General features: G+C 37.7%; 1 protein-coding gene across 1 annotated transcript in view; it reads right to left on the bottom strand.

The window, feature by feature from the left end:
- Window positions 1–408: 408 nt before the first annotated feature.
- Window positions 409–20,817, bottom strand: part of LOC309631726 (tigger transposable element-derived protein 1-like) — a 408,473-nt gene continuing 388,064 nt past the window's right edge. The window contains exon 2 of the mRNA XM_082398586.1: window positions 409–19,459. Coding sequence (XP_082254712.1) covers window positions 667–1,374 — 708 coding nt within the window. The 5' untranslated portion in view covers window positions 1,375–19,459 and the 3' untranslated portion in view covers window positions 409–666. The remainder of the gene's footprint in view (window positions 19,460–20,817) is intronic.

Below are 20,817 nucleotides of genomic sequence, written 5' to 3'. Positions count from 1 at the left end.
TTGTTCAGTTCTTCTATACCCTTGCTGATTTTCTGTTTAGTTGTTCTGTCAGTTGTTGACATAGGGGTGTTGATGTCTCCAACCATACTGGTGGATTTGAATATTTCTCCTTTTAGTTCTATTGGCTTTTGTTTCATTTATTTTGCATCTGGGTTGTTTGGTATTTATATTTATGATTGCTATGTCTTCTTGGTGCATTAATCCTCTTGTCATCATTATTCAATAGCCTTCTCTGCCTCTGGTAATTTTATTTGCTCTGAAGTCTACTTTATCTGATATTAATATAGCTAATGCTGCTTTCTTTTGAATAATATTTGCATGATATATCTTTTCCCAACTTTTTCTTTCAACTTTCTTATATCATTTTATTCTTATATCATTTTATTTGAAGTAAGTTTCTTGTACATACAAATGAGTTCCGTTCTGAGACCGCGTTCATAAGTCCAACAGAGTTAGCCTAGGTACCCAACTAACACAATCGGCTATATAGTACTGTATTGTAATAGGTTTGTAATACTTTTCACACAAATAATACATAAAAAATAAACAAACCCAAAACATAAAGACAACATTTTTAATCTTACAGTACAGTACCTTGAAAAGTACAGTAGTACAGTACAACAGCTGGCATACAGGGGCTGTCATCGGGTGAACAGGCAAGAAGAGTTACCCACTGGAGGAGGGAGAGGAGGTGGGAGATGGTAGAGCTGAAGGATTGTCAGCAATAGGAGATGGAGGGTAAGTTGCTATTTCACTCACACCTGATGTTGATGGCACAGGTTCTGGTTCCCTGTTGGATTCAATTCTATCTACCCTACTGAAAAAGCGATCCAGTGATGTCTGATTAGTAGCTCTTTTTTTCTCATCATAGATGACATGGTAGCACTGGATTGCATTCTGAACAGCGGCTGCAACCTTCGTGTACCATTCTATGTTAAGGTCCTGTGTGTCAAAAACTAACAGTGCCTCGTCAAATAAAGAAAATCCCCTTGCCATTTCCTGTGTCGTGAATCTCTTCAGTTCTTTAGTTACTTCTTCTTCTTGTCTCTCTTTGTCCTTTCTCTGGGCCTCCAATTCCATCAGGTCTTCATTAGTAAGCTCCTCATGTTGCACAGCAAGGAGTTCCATGAAGTCGTCCTCTTGCAGATCTAGCTCCAGCTTCTCGCTGAGGGTCACTAAGTTGCTGAAGACCTCTTTGGACTCCTCATACCCCTTCTCAAATCCACGAAAATCGTGAACAAACTGCGGGCAAAGTTTCTTCCAAACTCCATTCATGATGACGGCCGTAACCTCACGCCAAGCAAAGTCAATGTTTTTTATGGCCTTGTAAATGTTATAGTCCTTCCCAAATTGCCAAAGTTGTTCCTGATTCATCACTCGGCTTTACTGCCTGACGAAAAGTGCGACATAAATGATATTTCTTGAAAGTCGCTGTAACTCCCTGGTCCATAGGTTGGATGAGCGACGTAGTATAGTATTCAGTGGCAGAGGCACTACTTTGACGTTGGGATGAAAGTCATCCCTGAATGGGGGGGTGGCCTAGAGCATTGTCAAGCAGCAGAAGAATGTCCAGTGGGACGTCCTTCTCCAAGCAATATTTCTCTAATCTCTGGGATAAAGTGGTGGAAAAACCAGTCCTGGAAAATGACCTGTGTAACCCAGGCTTTGGGGTTATTCTTCCACACAATAAGGAGAGAGCCCTTGGCTATGTTTTTAAGGGCTCTTGGGTTCTCTGAGTGGTAAACTAAGAGAGGCTTTGGCTTCATATGGCCAGAAGCATTGCCACCAAACAGCAGAGTTAGCCTATCCTTTGCTGCTTTATAGACTGACATCAACTTTCCCTCCTTACTGATATAACTTTGGTCTGGCATCCTCTCCCAGTACAGACCTGTCTCATCCACATTAAAAACCTGCTTGGGTAAATATGCACCTTCATCAATAATTTCTCAAAGCATTTCAGGAAATTCCTGGGCAGCTACCGTATCTGCACTTGCTGCCACGCCACTTACTTTTACGTTGTGGAGGTTGGCTCTAGCCTTGAACCAATGAAACCAGCCATGGCTGGCATTAAAACATGCACCCTCTGATTCTTCACTGTGTTTCTTCTTCAAGTCTTCACAAAGGCTCTTAGCTTTCTCTTGAATCAGCATTAAGCTGAACGGGACTCAACACTGATGCTGATCCTGCATCCACACACTGAGAAGTTTCTCCATCTCCTCCATCACTTTTCCATGCTTCTTTGATATTATTGTCGACATCATCGGCACAGCATATTTCACATGTTCCATGATCTTGTCCTTGTTTAGAATTGTGCCCATGGTTGAACGATTCATGTTATAAGGAGGAGCAACGTCTACCATCTTTTCACCTCATTCCACTCTCTCAATTATTTTCACTATTGTTTCCATCGTTATCGCTTGGCGCTTCTTAGAAGTAGCAACTACATAATCGCTGCTTTTACACTTGCTTCCGGACATCCTGGGCTTGAAATAAAGATACCGTACTACTGTGCTGTATACAGTACTGTACAGTAAAGTACACAAAAGCACAACCACTTGTAGAGGATGCACACATGTGACAACGCACACCAGACATGTGAACTAACATGTGTTTGGACATGTGAATGCACATTCACATCTTTGAAAGTTTGCAACTTGAAAGTTCATATGTAGGGGACTTAATGTATTTCAGAAAGCCTGTTGATTCATGATTTTAAATCTACTTTGCCAGGCTTTGTCTTCTAATTAATGTATTTAGACCATTTTTGTTTAATGTAATTTTAATATATTAGGGCTTAAGACACTCATATTATTTTTTGTTTTGTCTTTGTTCTCTTTTTTCTTATTTTTTTTCTGTTTCTTTTTCCCTGTGGGTTACTTGAATATTTTCTAGAATTACATTTTGATTTATTTATCATTGTTTTGATTTACCTCATTGTATACTTTTTTATTTTTAATGGTTGCTCTAGTTATTACATTACACATATAAAATTTATCACAGTCTAATGGTGGTGTCATTTTACCACAGTGAAGTGTGAAACCTTGCTTTTCTTTATATCCCTTTACCCTCCCCTATTTGTAATATAATTGTTGTAAATATTTCCTTTATGTACATATGGAACCACATGAAACAGTGCTATATTTTTTACTTCAGTCATCAAACATGATTTAGTATTTTGTCTATATTTTTGCACACCATGTTCTATTTTACTTCCTGATGTTCCAAGATTCTTTCTTATTGTGTTTATTTTTCTCTTTAGAGGACTTCCTTCAGCCATTCTTTTAGATTAGAACTGCTGGGAACATATTCTCTTAGCTTTCCTTCATTTCAGAATATCTTGATTTGCTCTTCATTTCTGAAATAGATTTTCATTGGATATTTGATTCTAGATTGAATAGTCCTTTTTCTCAGCACTTGAAAACTGTAGTGTAATTCCTTCTGACCTCCATTGTTTCTGGTGAGAAATTTGCTGTCATTCAAATATTTTTCCTCCATATGTAATGTGCTATTTCTCTCTCGTTTCCTTAAAAAAATATTTTTTGTTCTTTTAGTCTTCCAAAGTTTGACTATGATACATCTTGTCATGGATTTCTATGGATTTATACTATTTTCAGTTCACTCAGCTTCAGTCTTTAAGTATGCCTTTTGCTAAATTTGGGAAGTTTTCAGCTTTGATTATTTGATTTGATGTTATTCAGTCACTTTTTCATTACTCTCTCCTTTCTCCTCTATTTCAAGGATTCCAGTTGAATGAATATTAGATATTTTTGGTATAGTTGCACAGGTCCCTGAGGCTTTGTTAATTTTTTTAAGTCTATTTTTTTCTCTATTGTTTCCAACTGGGTAATTTCTATTGTTCCACTTTCCAGTTCACTGATTATGTCTTCTGTCCCTTACATTCTGCTATTGAACTCATTTACTGAGATTTTTTAATTTAAATTATTGTTTGTTTGTTTGAGTTTTAGTTCTAAAATTTCCATTTGGTTCTCCTTTATATCTTCTATTTCTTGGCTCACATTTTCTATTTCTTTCTGATACTTTCTATTTTTTCATTTGTTTCTTACATGTTTTTAATTGCCTCTTCAATCATTTTTGTAATAGCCTTTTTATAATCTTTGTCAGATAATTCTATTATCTCTGTCATTTCAGTGTTGCCATCTATTGATTGTCTTTTTTCATTCAGTTTGAGATCTTCCTGGTTCTTGGTATAACAAATGACTTTACTGAAACCTGAAAATTTAAGGTATTATGTTATAAGATTCTGGATCTTATTTAAACCTTCTGTTTTAGCTGATTTTCTGTGACCCCCACTGCAGTAGGAAAAGGGGTGGGGTGGCACCTTGTTACTGCCAAATGGGGGTAGAAGTGCAGGTTTCCCACTTGGCTTCCATTGACATCTGAGGAGGGAAGGTTCCATGTGACTCCTGGGTCAGAGTGGAATTTCTGGCTCCTCAGTAGGTCTTTATTCCTACCTCTCCGGCTAGGAGGGATAGGAGTTACTGTGCCCCATGTGGCCTCTACTGGTGCTACAGAGGGGAGAAATGGCCTCTCTTTCCTGCTGGGTGGTGGTGAGAGTCCTGTCTTTCCACTTGGCCTTCTCTGACACCATCCCAGTTGTGGGAGGTTGGGTGCCTTATTGCAGCCTGGCATGGGTGGAAGTCTAGGCAACTCACTCAGCCTTTGTTGGTATGGGTGTGTGTTGGGCCATAGTTATTTCTGTGATATTTGGCTGGAGTAGAGTAGTTCTTATCTAAAAGGTATTTGGGCGCTTTTGTTTGTTTGTTTTGTCTGTGCCTGCTCGTGTTACCAGGTTGCTAGCTTCTTTAACTGAGAATTTGGGATATATGAGGCCAGAAGAAAATTCAGAGAACTCACCACCATATCATCCCTGAGGTCCCTAGCCAATCTGCCTTCTTTTCTCCTTTTGGAGTCTTTTGATGTTTATTTTATGTATAAAGTCCAAAGTTTTCTGTTGTAATTAGTGGGAGAAGAAGAAAAAGTATGTTTACTTTATCTTCTTGAAAGTGGAAACTAGATCTTGCATATTTAACCACTAGGAAATCTTTCCATCACACAGGAGGGTTAGTTGCTGCTTAATCTGAAATGCAGTACACATCTGAATCTCTAACACTGAATGAGTGATTCATTCCAGGCCTAAATGATTCTCCCTACTTAGCGAATCACATTAAAACAGATGTAGTACTGGGACCCATATTATTGTGGGTTATGAAAAGTAGAAATGTTGTTTCTTTTTACATAATGCCAAAATATCCAAGAATTCTGCCATAAAAATGAATGTTATGGTACTAAGGATGTACAAAAAAGAAAATATTTTAATTTGTTTGAGAAACTCCTGGGGCCTTATTATTGATACAGTGATGGGGCATTTCAGACAGCTAATCGGTTAGAGGGTAAAGCACTGAAAAGTGTGTCCCGGTGAATTTTCCAGCCTGCGTAGACGGACACTGGGAGTGTTTCTTTTGTTCCTTAATCAACACCAAAAAATATCACAGAGTTCCTCATTAACTAAAGAGCTATTTTCAAACATTTGTTGAGCAATACAAAAAATAAACACATAGAACAAAATAATTGAATAGTCAAGGAATACGAAGGAGTTTTGCCTAAAACTGAACACTAAAGTGTAGACCAAATTTTATTCAAAATTTTAAACGTTATAAGATTTCTAGAATAAAACAAATCCTGTGGCCTTTATTCGTTGAAAGTTCTGCCAAGTAAAATGAAGTAAAACTGAGGTTATCCGTCATATTTCTAATTTTATGCTACCATTTTGGTTTTTGCCAAATGAGACAATCATGAAGCTGACTTATGAAGTTCAGCAGAACTTTGCCCATTTTGAAGATCTCCTTGGACTAGTAATTTTCAAGAAAAAATTGTATTTTTATATTTCCTGCAAGGTAGTGCTAGTCAAAGAGTGGCCTGTGAATCAGTGTCAGGTCATGAACGGTGAGTTACCTGTACAGCAAGGTAATTACAGAAATTAAAAATATGCATTCAAAAAAAAAAAAAAGAAAAAGAAAAAAAAATATGCATTCAGAAACTTTTGTAGAAAATTGATGTCACAACATCCAAGTATGTAGTCAGTGGATTTGTCCCCTTGAACAGAATCTGGGCCAGTTTATATGTTGCTGAACTTGTGTGGTGGGTCCATGTAGTACAAACTGCTCACTGAGCATGTGCATCTGGACACATATTTGTCCCCAGCAGATTAGAAATAAAAAAGTAAAATGAGTCTTTCACCAGAGATAGTCTTAGCAATACTGTACAGCACAGATTACATGGGTCTTATTCAAACATTTTAAAAAATATTTTTTATGGCTAATTGGGTAAATTTCCAAATTAACTCATATAAAATATTTTTCTGTGTTGAAATATTGACTAGAAGGAGAAGACACAATCACTTTAATCTTATTGTAAAAAAACTTTCGTAGATCACTGTTCAGTCAGAAATCGTAAGATGTTAGGTGGTGTTAGACTTCATATTCCTCAGAATATCAAATACAAATTAATTAGCCAAGGAGTTTTTCATCATTTCACTCATGAGACTTTTTTTTGCATTGAGAATATAGAAATAATCTGTCCACCTTTCTCACACTAGACCAGTTATGTACATTGAGATTTACAGTGGTTTCCAAAGTCACTTTTAGCATTACCTGGCAAGTAATTAGAAATACACATTATGTGCTCCGTTCCAGACCCGCTGAGTCAGAATGTCTGGGTGTAGGGCCCAGCAATCTGTGTTTTAACAAACCCACCAGGTGATTCTGATCCACATTAAAGTTTGAGAACCACTTCCCTAGACCAAACTACCAACACCGCACATCTTGGTTACCACAATAGCTTCCAGACTTTGGTTCCCTCCCGTTCCTCCTTTCTCTGCTCTATACTCAGATTGACATTTACATACACACACACACACACACACACACACACACACACACACACACACAAATGCTCTCAGGCTAAAGACCAAAATAGGTCTTTTTCTTAAATTAATTTTTATTGGAGTATAGTTGATTTACAATGTTGTTTTATTTTCTGCTGTACAGCAAAGTGAATCAGTCATACATATACACATATCCACTCTTTTTTAGAGTCTTTTCCCATATAGGTCATTACAGAGCACTGAGTAGAGTTCCCCATGCTATACAGTAGGTTCTTATTAGTTGTCTATTTTATATATAGTAACATGTATATGTCAATCCCAATCTCCCAGTTTATCCCTCCTGCCCCTTCCCCCTTGGTCTTTTTTTTTTTTTTTTTTAAAGGAGGCAAGTTCTTTTTTTTTTAAATTAATTAATTAATTTATTTATTTTTGGCTGTGTTGGGTCTTTGTTTCTGTGAGAGGGCTTTCTCCAGTTGAGGCAAGCGGGGGCCACTCTTCATCGCGGTGCGCGGGCCTCTCACTATCGCGGCCTCTCTTGTTGCGGAGCACAGGCTCCAGACGCGCAGGCTCAGTAGTTGTGGCTCACAGGCCTAGTTGCTCCGCGGCATGTGGGATCTTCCCAGACCAGGGCTCGAACCCGCGTCCCCTGCATTGGCAGGCAGATTCTCAACCACTGTGCCACCAGGGAAGCCCCCCCTTGGTCTTTTTAAAACATAGAATGTTAACCTCTATCAGGTGTGGTGTTCAAACTAGTTCTGAGGCATCATCTCATTCCAGTCTTTCTTCCTCTCGCCCCCTGCTCTACTGGTCTTCTTTCAGACTTTTCTACTGGCTTAGTCCACTCCACTCTTGGACCGATTACCTCCAATACACCCTTTAGGAGAAATCATTTATCAGGGAAATCTGTAGCTTACTAGATTAGAAATCCCCTATTCCGTTATTCAAAGGACCATGTATTATCTCTCCCAGCATTTATCCCAGCTGCGGTTTTTTAATTTATGTGTGATTATTTGCTTGTTTGCCCAGCCCTACATCCCAAATTATTTTGTAAGTGCCTGGACAGAAAAGACCACATCTGCTTGGTTACAATTGTTTCTCCAGAGCCTAGCATTGTATTTCCTTTGTGGTTGACATTCAGGAAATTTTGAACGACTTAATCAATAGCCCATTGCACTGTAATGAACCCCTATCAAAGGAGTGACCCCCACTGCAACTGGGCAACCACACTGGATAGCTCTCTGGTCATGTTTCCTGTAGCTACAGTTATTAGCTATTAGCTATTAGTTATTATTACCCTTCTCATCCGTTTCAGTAACAGATACTATACTGTCTGTCACCATCCAAGGAACATCCGTCTCTAAAAAGTGGAGCAATTCCTGTTCACCCATCTGCTGCTAGAAAAGATCAAAGTATCAGTCCATCATGCTGGAAGAATGCCCATCAAGCGTTAAAGCTCAATGGGAATCGTCCCATACCAAGAACTGAACAAATCAGTGATCAGCTTTTACAGTGGTATTATTTCTATGGTTCATTGGGCTAAACTGGGAATTTACAATACTTTACAGAAAATTTTTGTGGAAAAATAAAATCTAGTTTCTGAAAAACTTACAAAAAAACAAACCTTACAAACACCTTTTTTTTTTTTTTTTTTTTTTTAGGGATTCAATACATAAGCAGAAACTGGTTTGCTTATTTTTTTCCTCAATGCCCCTAAAATTCAAATGTTTTTCACTAGCCTATAACCTTACTTCATCCCTCCTCTAAAATTTAGGGCAGAATTTAAACTTAAACCAAAACTTTGGAAGCAAACTTAAAAATTACATGGGATGGCTTTTTAACCTAGTCCCATTTATTCTTTCTCTGGTAATTCCTAAAGGTTAAGAGCTACTGAATACGATGCTTAATTAGTGATGTTAGAAGAAATTCCATACAGCAAACAAAGTAAAAATAAATGTTTTTAAATTCTAAAACAAACAAACAGAACTTCTATCCCCTTTTAAGGCCTCCAAGACCTTTTTGTCTCTAGTTTCACTCTGGGGCAAATCAGCATGCTTCAGCCAACTGACTGTTTTTCTCCCTGGATTATAGGATTCGAATGATAAATTTAAAAGAAGGTAACAATGGAGTAACTCCCCCGAAGGCCAAATCAGATGCAGCAAAGAACACTAAGCAATCTGCTCAAAGTCTCAAATCAAGGGATATTTTTAAAATATGGTTAACATAATGGACATTATTCATGCTTTCTATTTTCAACATCCTCACAAAGATAATCACCATAAATAGAGTATGGGGGGGTATGTGTATGTATATCTTTCTATATGTATATATCTTTCTATATGTATATATTTATACATATGTGCATGTGTGTGTACATATAAATGTATACACCTATACATATTTTCATCTGTTATACACACCCATATACACTCACATACCTATGTATCAAGAGAAATACAATTCTATTTGACCTTATAACAAATTTGTTGAGTAAGTTTTATCCTTTCTTTTCCCAGTGAAAATCAGGCAGTCTTCAAAGCCCTGTTAAGGATGGAAATTAAGGATGCTGTGTCTTTGCATGAAATGTTCTCCATGTGGCACGTCACTATGTCTTTAGGAAGAAGTTACTAATAGCACTAGAACACCTTTCATAGGTTCTCCCAAGGTTGTGTGCTACTGTGTCAGTTTTTCTTCGAATTGAAGCACATGTATCTAATGGCAACACAATGTATTTCAGAACAATGTAGTGGCTATCTTAAGGCTCAAAGCCTTTCAAAGGAGAAATATTTCACCTATCTGAATTAAGGAATCAAACCTGAATTCCTTATTGAATCTTAATTGGGTTCTTTACCAAATAACCTAACATTAGGTACTAAATTAATTAAGCAAGAGGGACATTCGCCTGAGGTGGCTTTAATGGCTTGGGAGCCTATGTAAGCAAACCAAAACCTAAGCCTGTAAATGCCTCAAGGTTAAGAAAGCAAAAATCTAACAACAACCACTCACAAACATCCAGCTAGGGTTTTACAAATGAGGCAACTGCTTAATCTACAGCCAATCAAATAATTTCCTTGCTCTGCTTCTACCTCTTCTCTATAAAAATCTCTCCCTAAGCTCTCATCAGTGGAGCACTTCTAACCACTTTTGGTTTGGTGCTGCCCAGTTGGAATCAATTTTGGCTCAAATTCTTAAAAAATTTTAATATGCCTTAGTTTACCTTTTATCATAAGGAATTCTACGTATTTCCAAAAAATAAATCTTGTGAACTTCTTGAGTCTTACATTTAAGATATTCTCATAGAGATAGTCATTTTGCAAATAGGCATAATTTCTAGCTGAGTCCCCCAACAGGTTTATTGGAAAAAGATAAAGGATAAATTAAAGATAAAAAAGTGGGTATATGGAGTGGTAAATCGTTAGGGCAAATCATTTCATACCTGGAACAGTGGTGTCTGAAGACTGTTAGTCCCCCAGCCAGGAGTCAGCATTCATGACTTTTCTAGATAACTATTTCAGGTATTAGGTGGTCCTGTGCTTCAAGCAAGGCTGGGATCCTTGGAAGCATCAGGGCATAAGTCATGAGTCTTGTTTCCTCCTAGTAAAATACGGTAATCCAATCATCTTTCTAATATTTGTTTAGAAATGTATGTATGAGGTGATGAGGAGAAGTCTGCCTAGATGTTGGGAGAAGATTTTTCTTGCCAAAAAAAAAAAAGACCTAAGGAAAGCACATTCTCCTTTCAGACTTTGGACTATCATTTTATGTAGCTGTTAGGCTGAGGACAAAGGCCAACAGCTGAAGGTGGCAGAGTAAAGTGATGTAAAGCACTTGGGTCCTTGATGATGAGATTGACTTGGTGAGTAGACCAACTGGGGAGCTAACTCACTTCTGGTCTTCCTGTCTTGTGAGACAACAAATTACCTTATCACAGGTGCCATTTCAAATTGGATTTTCTCTTACTTGCTGCCTGAATGGCTTAACTGATATAAGTAGTTTCTGCAAAACTGGTTGTGTAAAAAATGTAACTTAAGGATGAAGATGCTGCTGATGAATGTTTTTCTACCAAAAGTAAAGTTAGTTTTCTTTCCTACTGGAAGCAAATTTAATGATATATGCAATCCATACTTGCTATTTTAAATGTCAACCACCTTTGAGAAGGTGATAGAAACATGGAAAAATATTAAATCTAAAGGATGAGTGAGTAGTAGGTGGGAATGAGATGAAGATAAGTGATGCTTAGCTGAGAGTCTTTGGCAGTTCTTTCAAAACATAAAGAGCAAATCTTATATCTTGAAATGCATTGGGTAAATATTGCTGAAATGTCTAGGTTACCCAAATATACATTATGGGCAAGAAGAAGTTAGTCTTTTTGGTTGTGCACTACTGTATGGTTCACCAAAAGGCCGAATGAAACAAAATACCAACACCATGTAAAAAAGACAATATCATTAGGACATCAATGTAGGACAGAGTCCAGAGAGCCCAGAAACTTTCAATGTGTCCTTATAAGAAGAAGTGCAGATATCAGGCTCAGGGACTGTGGGTAGGAGAAGTCAGATCTTAGAACAGTCAGAAAATTCGTCTTCCCAGAGCATATCCAGTTTATCTAAATTTGGGGAGTGTGCCTCACTCTGGAAATATGCTGAAAGAGCTGTGTCCAAGAAATCATCTGATATTTTCAGTCTCACTACTGATCAGACGAGGTAGACTCTACAAAATAAATGTTCCTTTTTCTTAACTAGGTTAGTGCTTCAAAATGGGCTAGAATCTTAATGATACTCTAAAGGTTGTAGAGAGGGATTTGTACTTTTTTTTAAAAAGTAAATTTATTTATTTTATTTATTTATTATTTTTGGCTGCGTTGGGTCTTCGTTGCTACTCTACGTTGCGCTGCATGGGCTTCTCACTGCAGTGCCGTCTCCCGCTGTGGGCTCCAGGCACACGGGCTTCATCAGTTGTGGCACGCTGGCTCAGTAGTTGTGGAGCCCAGGCTTAGCTGCTCCGCGGCATGTGGGATCTTCCCGGACCACGGCTCGAACCCGTGTCCCCTGCATTGGCAGGTGGACTCCCAACCACTGTGCCACCAGGGAAGCCCTGTACTTATTTTTGAAGAAAAAAAGAGTTGTCTTTCATGCAAAGAATTGATGTTGATGTGATATTGACTATCATCTCTGCCTACCATTTATCTTATCTCCCCCCAAAATTATGACCCTTTCTCAAAATTCACAGGCAAGAGATTAAGTAAGTTAGTGGCCAAGATGTTCGAAAATCTCTCAGGAGTTAGTCAGAAAAGTAGAATTTCTTTTCTGTGAGGTCACCCACATAAAGAATAGGAACATAAATTCATCTTCAAAAACTAGCTCTACACAGGTTAAAAAAAAATCAGCTTCTTAATTCAGTATTTTAAGTTTACAGATCCATGCAATATTGAATACGTTAACATAACAACCTAAGAAGAGATTCATTTTACATATAGCTATAGCTTATCTATGGCAAATTTCTTCCTTTTATATGGAAAAACCCTTCTTCAGCAAATGGATTTTATAGTATTAATGCAAGTTGATTTGGCGTTTGGTGATTCAAATTGGTAAATCAAATATTATGCAATCTAGTTTTCCTAAATATATTTGATCGATTGTATGGCAATCTATTTGATAGGTTTTCAGTAAATCTTCACATACCTCCGTAGCCTGCGATGATGTTTCCCTATTTGGTTGTAGTACCAAGTATTGACAGAATCCAGCTAGAATCCTAACCATTCTCACATCTGCCACCTGAGTTAATTAGCCCATATTGTTGCATTGAATGCATTTATCTCCTGCTCAATAACTAAAATGGAAAGAACTTTTTCTTTGGCTATAATACTTATTTTGTATATGTTTTTGTTATGGAAGAGATTTCAGAATTTATAAAAATATTTTTAAAATAATCATTTGATACCAATAGCAACTTTAGTGTCATCTCCCTTATATGTGTTTAATGCTTTATCTGTTCTCATTAAGTGGCATATGTAGTAATTCTTGAAACTTTGACATATATTTGAGCAATTGGCAGCATACTCTTCTGGAAACAGCTCTGGGCTAAAATTCAGATGATCTGTGCTCTAATTTACCAGCTGGGAACCTTGTATTAGTGACTTAACCTCCTTAGTCTTATTTTCTCCTCTGTTAAATGGGTATGCTTAATTAAGTGGTATATTTTAAGGATTAAAATGACAAATGAGGTAAGCATGTTGAAAACTTTGTGAAAAAGTGTATGGTACATGGAGATGTTTGTCCCTCAATATCTGTGAGGGTTTGGTTCCGGGAACAATCCATCACTCCCCCACCCTGGCTTGCCTACCAAAATCTATGAATGCTCAAGTTCCTTATATAAAATGATATTTGCATATAACCTACATACCTCCTCCCGTATATTTTAAATCATCTCTAGATTATTTACAATACCTAATACAATGTAAATGCTATGTAAATAGTTGCTTGTGCATGACAAATTCAAGTTTTGCTTCTTGGAACTTTCTGGAATTTATTTTCTGTATGTTTGATCTGCAGTTGAATCCATGCATGCAGAACCCGTGGCTATGGTGGGCCAATTTAACATGGCAGTTTGGACTCAACTGATAATTTTAAATGTTTAGTTTTAACCTTTTAAATGATGTATTGATAAGATCGATTTGGTTCAATAGGATAGGAAAAACAACTAAATAATGGTGGCAGAAAAAAAATTATTTTTCTCTCTCAAAAACATTTCAGAGGTAGCAATAATCTAGGGCTGGCATGGTGGTCTCATGATGTCATCAGTGGGCCAGACACCTGTCTCTCATCACCCTTATTTTTGTGGTCTCTATCCTTAACACTGCGTATGTGAGTTCTAGCTATTATATCTGCCTTTTCTGTGGAACGAAGAAGACGAAGGTGGAAAGGGTAAAAGTGCCCCCTTCCAAGCTGAGTCAACCTACTGCAAAGGGCATTCCTGGAAGAAACGATGACTTCTGCTCTCTCAAGGGAGTCTGAAGAATGTAGTCTTTTAGCTGAGGTCATCAGTAGTTTTCTGCGGTCTACAAAACAAAATATCTAACTTCTGCTTTTTTGTTACCAAATAGAAAAAAAACGTTGTGAAAGACATACTGGTATCCCTTACTTCAAACTTACCCTGAACCTCCCATGTCTCCCTTTTCTACAGCATCCCTGGTTTGGGATGGGGTAGCTAAGAAATGGAGCAATGTTCAGAAATGGAATCAGGGGTGGGCTGATGCTCAAAAATACTTCAGGCATATATCCTTGGAAATAAAGAACCTGTCTTTACATTTTGTTATGGTCGCTTTGATAATTTGAAAATATTAAATGTTCATTTGTTCATTAATTTTTTAGCAAATATTTATTGAGCACCTTCTATGTAGTTAATATGGCAGAAGATGTTTCTACTGTCTTGGAACTTACAGTGGATGAAATGGCAGAAAATAGACAAGTAAAAAAAAAATAGGTTACTTCAGAATGTAAGTGCTAAGGAGATAATAAAATAGGTTAAACTAGGAGCAAGAATGGGGTGAGTGGAGGAACAAAATTTAGAAGGGATGGTGAAAGGAGGCTCCTGGAAGGAGGCAGAATTTGGGCTGAGGTCAAGAAGCAGTTTTGTAGGAAATTAAAGAATAGTATTCCTACTATTAACAAATGCTGTTTAGCATTCCTTATAACCCAGTGGATGCAATTGCATGTGAGGTCTGGTCCTTTCTTCCTGTTTCTTTTCTATCCATAAGCTACCTTATAGAACCAAAAAAGAATTTCCACTGGTGGGTCAAGTAGGGCAAAGGAATGATGGGAACCAGGTCCACATAGACATTTCCTCCTTTGGTCTATTAATTCCTGACCTACTAAACTGATTATCGCTTCATATGATAATCTGATATGATCAAACCACATTAAAACATCATTGCTAACATCCCATCAGAAACTCCATAATACAATAGATCTATGCAGTAAGGGAGAATGTCAAGTATAATGTTCCTTGTTTTCACTTACGGTAAAACGATACCATTTTGATTTTAAAATCATCTTGTTCTAAATTATGTATGAATGTAGTTACGATTTTTTTCACCAGCAGCCATTTGCCTTCTCTAAAGCTGACCATTCTTTCTTCTGGTAGGAGGATTTAGAGTCCATTTAAGTCTCGTTAACTATTTGTGACGATGTAAACAGTTCATCCAACAGTTATTCCTCAGTTGCTTTATGCCACAAGATGAGGCAAAAATAAAGAAAATATCAGGAAAAAAATCCAAATTTCTCAGACCCACTTGCCCACCTCATCATGTCATATTTATGGTACCAGGGAGGCATATTGCCTAAACCCACTGAACTCACAGTAAGATTTCCATTTCCACCCAGCCTACCTTGATCTATTAATGGCTCCTTTTACAGTAAGAGTCTGGGTGCATTTACTTTAGATAGTTATCTATGTTTGTGGAATCAATTTGGACCCTGCTGGTCTACAGTCTATGCCAAGAAGAAAGGAGTTTATAACTTGCCTTTAGGGCTCTTGATTCATCTTCTTGAGTGAGCAGCCAGCCAGCCAGCACTGTGTTTGAGGGGAAGCTTCTTGGCCTGGAGCACATGTGGTTTGGCAGGGCCTGGTGTGAACATGTAAGTGCCAGTAACCAGTGCTGGGTTCCAGGGCTGCATACTCACTGTGATCACAGCCCTGATTACTATCAAGTCTCTGGCAGGACCTGCTTCAAAGGAGCCTTCTGTGTGATTTGAGGTAAAGAAGCCAATAGAAGTCACATCTAGAAAAATTAGTTGGCATTGCTTTGTGTGATTCAGCCTGGGATTATGCTTATAAAGGAAGAGAGGGCAGAGGCAGATGGTCTCAGATATTACAACATCATGGCTGTTGAAGGGTACTGGGAAGCTTCTGCTTCATATCACGTTTTAAATAAACAAGTATGCACTTATTGCATTATTACTGCGTACGAAACACCATGGGGGATTGTAAAGACATAAAAGACAAACATCCTGATCTTTGATGAGCTGCAGCTTTATTGGGGAGACAAGATAAATATACATAAAAGAGGGGAAAAAAACACATGAAATAGTTTATGATTAAGAGCTAAATAACTAATGTGGTTTGTACTGTAATTGCCGTGAGAGCTCAGACAAGGCTTTTGGTTTTCTGCTTTTTACAAGTTTATAGTGTAATCGCTTCATCTTGTGGATCACAGAGGAAGTACCATTGAGTGTTTCCATCGGTTAATTAAAGGCAATGTGGCGTATTCATTCAACAAGTGCTTGCTGATGAAGGAATGACTTAATACTCACTCAGAGGTAGAGTCCATAGAGGTAGAACCTGTAATACGATCTAGTGTTACATATAGCACATTAGATATGTCAGAGTTTCATTTTGCAAATTCAGATTCTTATAGGCCAGATGGGGTGAAGTGGACTGAAGGTGAGGCCTTGCTTACTGGTGAGGACAGTGGAACGTGGCCTCACTAGAGAGGTGGCCACTGAGAAGCTGTAGTCCGTTTCATCAAGGATGAAGGCAGGCTTAGTGTTGCTGAGTCTTCAGATTTTTTTCAGGAGGAGCCAGAAATGAGAATTCGGAGGTCAAATTCACTAACGTTTAAAGCGCTCTGTTGGAGCTGGCTAGAAAAGGTGGCTGCATTTTGCACCCCCATGCTGTGGGCCTGTGCTTGCTCTTGCCCTGAGCCATCAGTACGTGGTGGTCCTGGCAGCAGTGCCTTTCAAGCCGGCACCGGTGATGAGGTCACGTATTCTAGAAAGCACCTCACTGTAAAAATGCTAATCAATATCTGAAGTGCCCAGTTGCTCCAGAGTAGACGTAAAATAAGAGACAGTATTTGCAGTCATTTTTGAAGCAAACGTATCCAAATGGAAAACAGGAACAATTATCTTTCCAAACATCCTCCCTGATATTTTTTTAATTTGAGGGAAAAGCTGTAGCTGCCTTTTCTTGTCAGAAGTCTTACCTGAGCATCTCTCTTTGGTCTGCACTGACTGTGGGACCAAGCCTTGCAATTTGCATTAAAGCGTCTCGATGGCAGGAATGCAAGCAGGGCTTTCAGGGCTCTAGTGGGCTCTTGAGCAGAGGTAAACGCTGAGTGACAAAACTTTATCACATCTTTCCTCTGCCTCTGCTCTAAACTGAAGAACTCAGGAGACTAAAGAAATCCACTTCCCTTCCTATTCTCTTTCCGTGATTCTTTTCATGCACCAAACCAGACAGAAATGGGATACTCAGGAGTGCAGGCTAGGAAAACCCTCTCCACTCCTCTTGTCTCCTCCCACTCCAGCAAGGACAGTCGGTAAAATCAGCGTCTGCATCTACACAGTGAAGATATTAAACACTGACTTCTATTGGCCATCTATCCATTCTCATTATCCTTCTTATTTAGCGCTCAAAAGCAAATTATATGCACATATTTAGAAATATATGTGGTGGGTAAATTAATATTATATTTTTCTCCGTAGAGCTTTAAGCTCAAGTATAGTTTCTGATGGTCTTTATTTTACCCGAGTAATGTGTATGTTTTGAAATGGGATCTGAACTTTCATTGAAAGGGAACACTTTTGTAACTACCTTTTATTTTTTAATGGACCTCTAAACTGCATACCAAAATTATTTTAGACTCACTCTTTCTCCTTTTCCAGACTCCTGAAATATTCCATCATGTTGTTTATAAAGTATTTGCTTTTGTATCTTTCTTGTTTTACTTTCAATTAGTCAAAATGTGCTTATTTTCTTCTTTTTTTTTTCTGTCATTCCTAAAATGTGGTTTTCATAGACTTTATGCAGTACTGCATTTTCTTGAGTAAGACCATAGGCCTTTTATTAGCCTTGGAAAGGATGGGGTAGAAGCACATTGTTAACCAGTCTTTACTGCTGTTGAGCAGCTTATCTAAGGCCAGCTTTAACTCACCACCAAAAAGGGTCATAAATGATTTATCAAATGAGTCACTGTACCTGGTGATCCTCTTTAAGGCTCATTTGTACTCAGTTCAGGATTCAGAAATGGGGTATGACTGTGGGATAAGCCTAATTGAAATATATTGACCTAAGAGATCGGGAGTTACCTGGAGGAAAATTAATCATGTAAGGGATTTGAAGTGTACATGTGTGGCCCCAATTCTGTATCCCAATATTAGAGCAAGGGGAAATTTGGGGTACAGTTCAATAGGTGTCTATAGTTTGGGTGTATCTATGTAGTATATAACACTACTTTTTCTGCCTTTTCCTTTCTCTTTTTGTCCTGAGCATGTATGTCTGTGATCTCCATCAAAGGCCTCCTAGTACATTGTTTATAAAGTGAGATTTAAAAGCACATTAAAAGTGTCATCTGCCATTTGCAATTGCGAAATAATATACCAAGGATCAGTGACTGAATTACTTTAATCAAATAGATCTTATTAATTTAAAAAAGAAAACCCGCCAATCTAATTGAAGTAACATTAAATTGATACATTTAGTTTGGAGAAAATAGAATCTTTAATAATATTAAACTTCCCATTCAAAAACATGGTGTGCTTTCAGTTTATTCTCATCTTGTTTTATGTATTTTGGTAAAATTTTTTAACCATAAAGTGTTGTTCTTGTTTTATTATGTTACATTTTAAATTATCCATTATATATATTCATTTTATATCCTGGCATCTTATTGAATGATTTTAATAATTCTTCTTAAATGGACACATCAGTAAATAAACAATAAGAAAGGCTATCATGAAATTTACCAGTACAATCAATAAGTTTGATAGAGCCTACACACTTCAGACAGAGAATATACATTTTTCTTATGTCCATTGAACATGTATAAACCTAATCTTGTATTTGCCACATATAAAACCTTAAATAAAAATTTATAAATACTAATGGTTATTATTTTTATGTGATAATACACTAAAATTAGATAGGGATTATCACTGTCTCTCTTATTGAGCTTCATAAAAGAATGTAGCTAGTACAATAGGAGAAGAAAATGAAAAACCTGGCATAAATATTTATAAAGTTCTTTTTTATGACGATATAATTTTATAGCTAGATCATTCAGGAGACTTTTTATAAATTTATTTATTTATTTATTTTTGGCTGTGTTGGGTCTTCGTCTCTGTGCGAGGGCTTTCTCTAGTTGCGGTGAGCGGGGGCCACTCTTCATCGCGGTGCGCGGGCCTCTCACTATTGCGGCCTCTCCCGCTGCGGAGCACAGGCTCCAGACGCGCAGGCTCAGCAGTTGTAGCTCACGGGCCCAGTTACTCTGCGGCATGTGGGATCTTCCCAGGCCAGGGCTCGAACCCGTGTCCCCTGCACTGGCAGGCAGATTCTCAACCACTGTGCCACCAGGGAAGCCCCAGGAGACTTTTTAAAAATTTTTATTTTATATTGGAGTATAGTTGATTTACAATGTTGTGTTAGTTTCAGGTGTACAGCAAAGTGATTCAGTTATATATATACATATATCCATTCTTTTTCAGATTCTTTTCTCATACAGGTTTTTACAGAGTATTGAATAGAGTTCCCTGTGCTATACAGTAGGTCCTTATTGATTATCTATTTTATGTATAGTAGTGTGTATATGTTAATCCCAAACTACTAATTTATTCTCCCCCCCCCCCACCTTTCCCCTTTGGTAACCATAAATTTGTTTTTGAAGTCTGTCAGTCTATTTCTGTTTTGTAAATAAGTTCATTTGTATCATCTTTTTTTTAGATTCCACATCTAAGTGATATCATATGATGTTTGTCTTTCTCTGTCTGACTTACTTCACTCAGCCAGATAATCTCTAGGTCCACCCATGTTGCTGCAAATGGCATTATTTCATTCTTTTTTATGGCTGAGTAATACTGCATTGTATATATGCACCACATCTTCTTTATCCATTTCTCTGTCAGTAGACATTTTGGTTGCTTCCATGTCCTGCCTATTGTAAATAGTGCTGAAATGAACAATGGGGTGCATGTATATTTTCGAATTAGGGTTTTCTCCAGATATATGCCCAGGAGTAGGATTGCTGGATCATATGGTAGTTCTATTTTTAATTTTTTAAGGACCCTCCATACTGTTCTCCATAGTGGTTGTACCAATTTACATTCCTACCAACACTGTAGGAGTGTTCCTTTTTCTACACACCCTCTCCAGCATTTATTGTTTGTAGATTTTTGATGATAGCCATTCTGACTAGTGTGAGGTGGTACCTCATTGTAGTTTTGATTTGCATTTTTCTAATGATTAGTGATGTTGAGCATCTTTTCATGTGCCTTTTGGCCATCTGTATGTCTTTTTTGGAGAAATGTCTATGTAGATCTTCTGCCCATTTTTGATTGGTTTGTTTGTTTCTTTGATATTGAGCTGCCTGAGCTGTTTGTATATTTTGGAAATAAACTTCTTTTTTTATGATAATATAATTGTATAAGTAGATCATTCAGGAGACTTTAGATTATATTCTTTATAATAATCAAAATCAATGATTTGGGGCCTGCATTTCACCTTTAATGACAATGTTTTTCTAACCATGCATGATTACTCCAAAGGATGCTTAATCATCCCAAAGAGCAGCCCTGCTTATTGTTACAGTGAGGAAAAATACAGGAAAATCATACTCAGACCGAAAGGAATCCCGCCCCCCCCCCCTTTTTTTTGACCAGAGTAGGCTATTAACAAAGGACATCACTGTTAGGTACACACCATCTAATGTTCCCTGTTCAGCCTTTGTTGCATTGGTGGTTCTGCTACCCTGGTGTCAACCAAGCTCACCAGTACAAAGGTCCACTGAAATCCAAGGACCCAGAAAGAAAAATGCACCTTATCCACAAGAAGGGCTATTTTGGTGACCACAACTGCCATCACCGTCTTTCAGCAGTTTCTAGAACTAAGCAAATAGGCAGAGAGGGACTCTTTCCCCTGATGTT

Source organism: Balaenoptera borealis (assembly GCF_965194805.1).
Source record: "Balaenoptera borealis genome assembly, chromosome: 7".
Taxonomy (NCBI): domain Eukaryota; kingdom Metazoa; phylum Chordata; class Mammalia; order Artiodactyla; family Balaenopteridae; genus Balaenoptera; species Balaenoptera borealis.
Note: the sequence above shows the minus strand (reverse complement) of the source record. Positions and strands in the feature narration are given on the sequence as shown.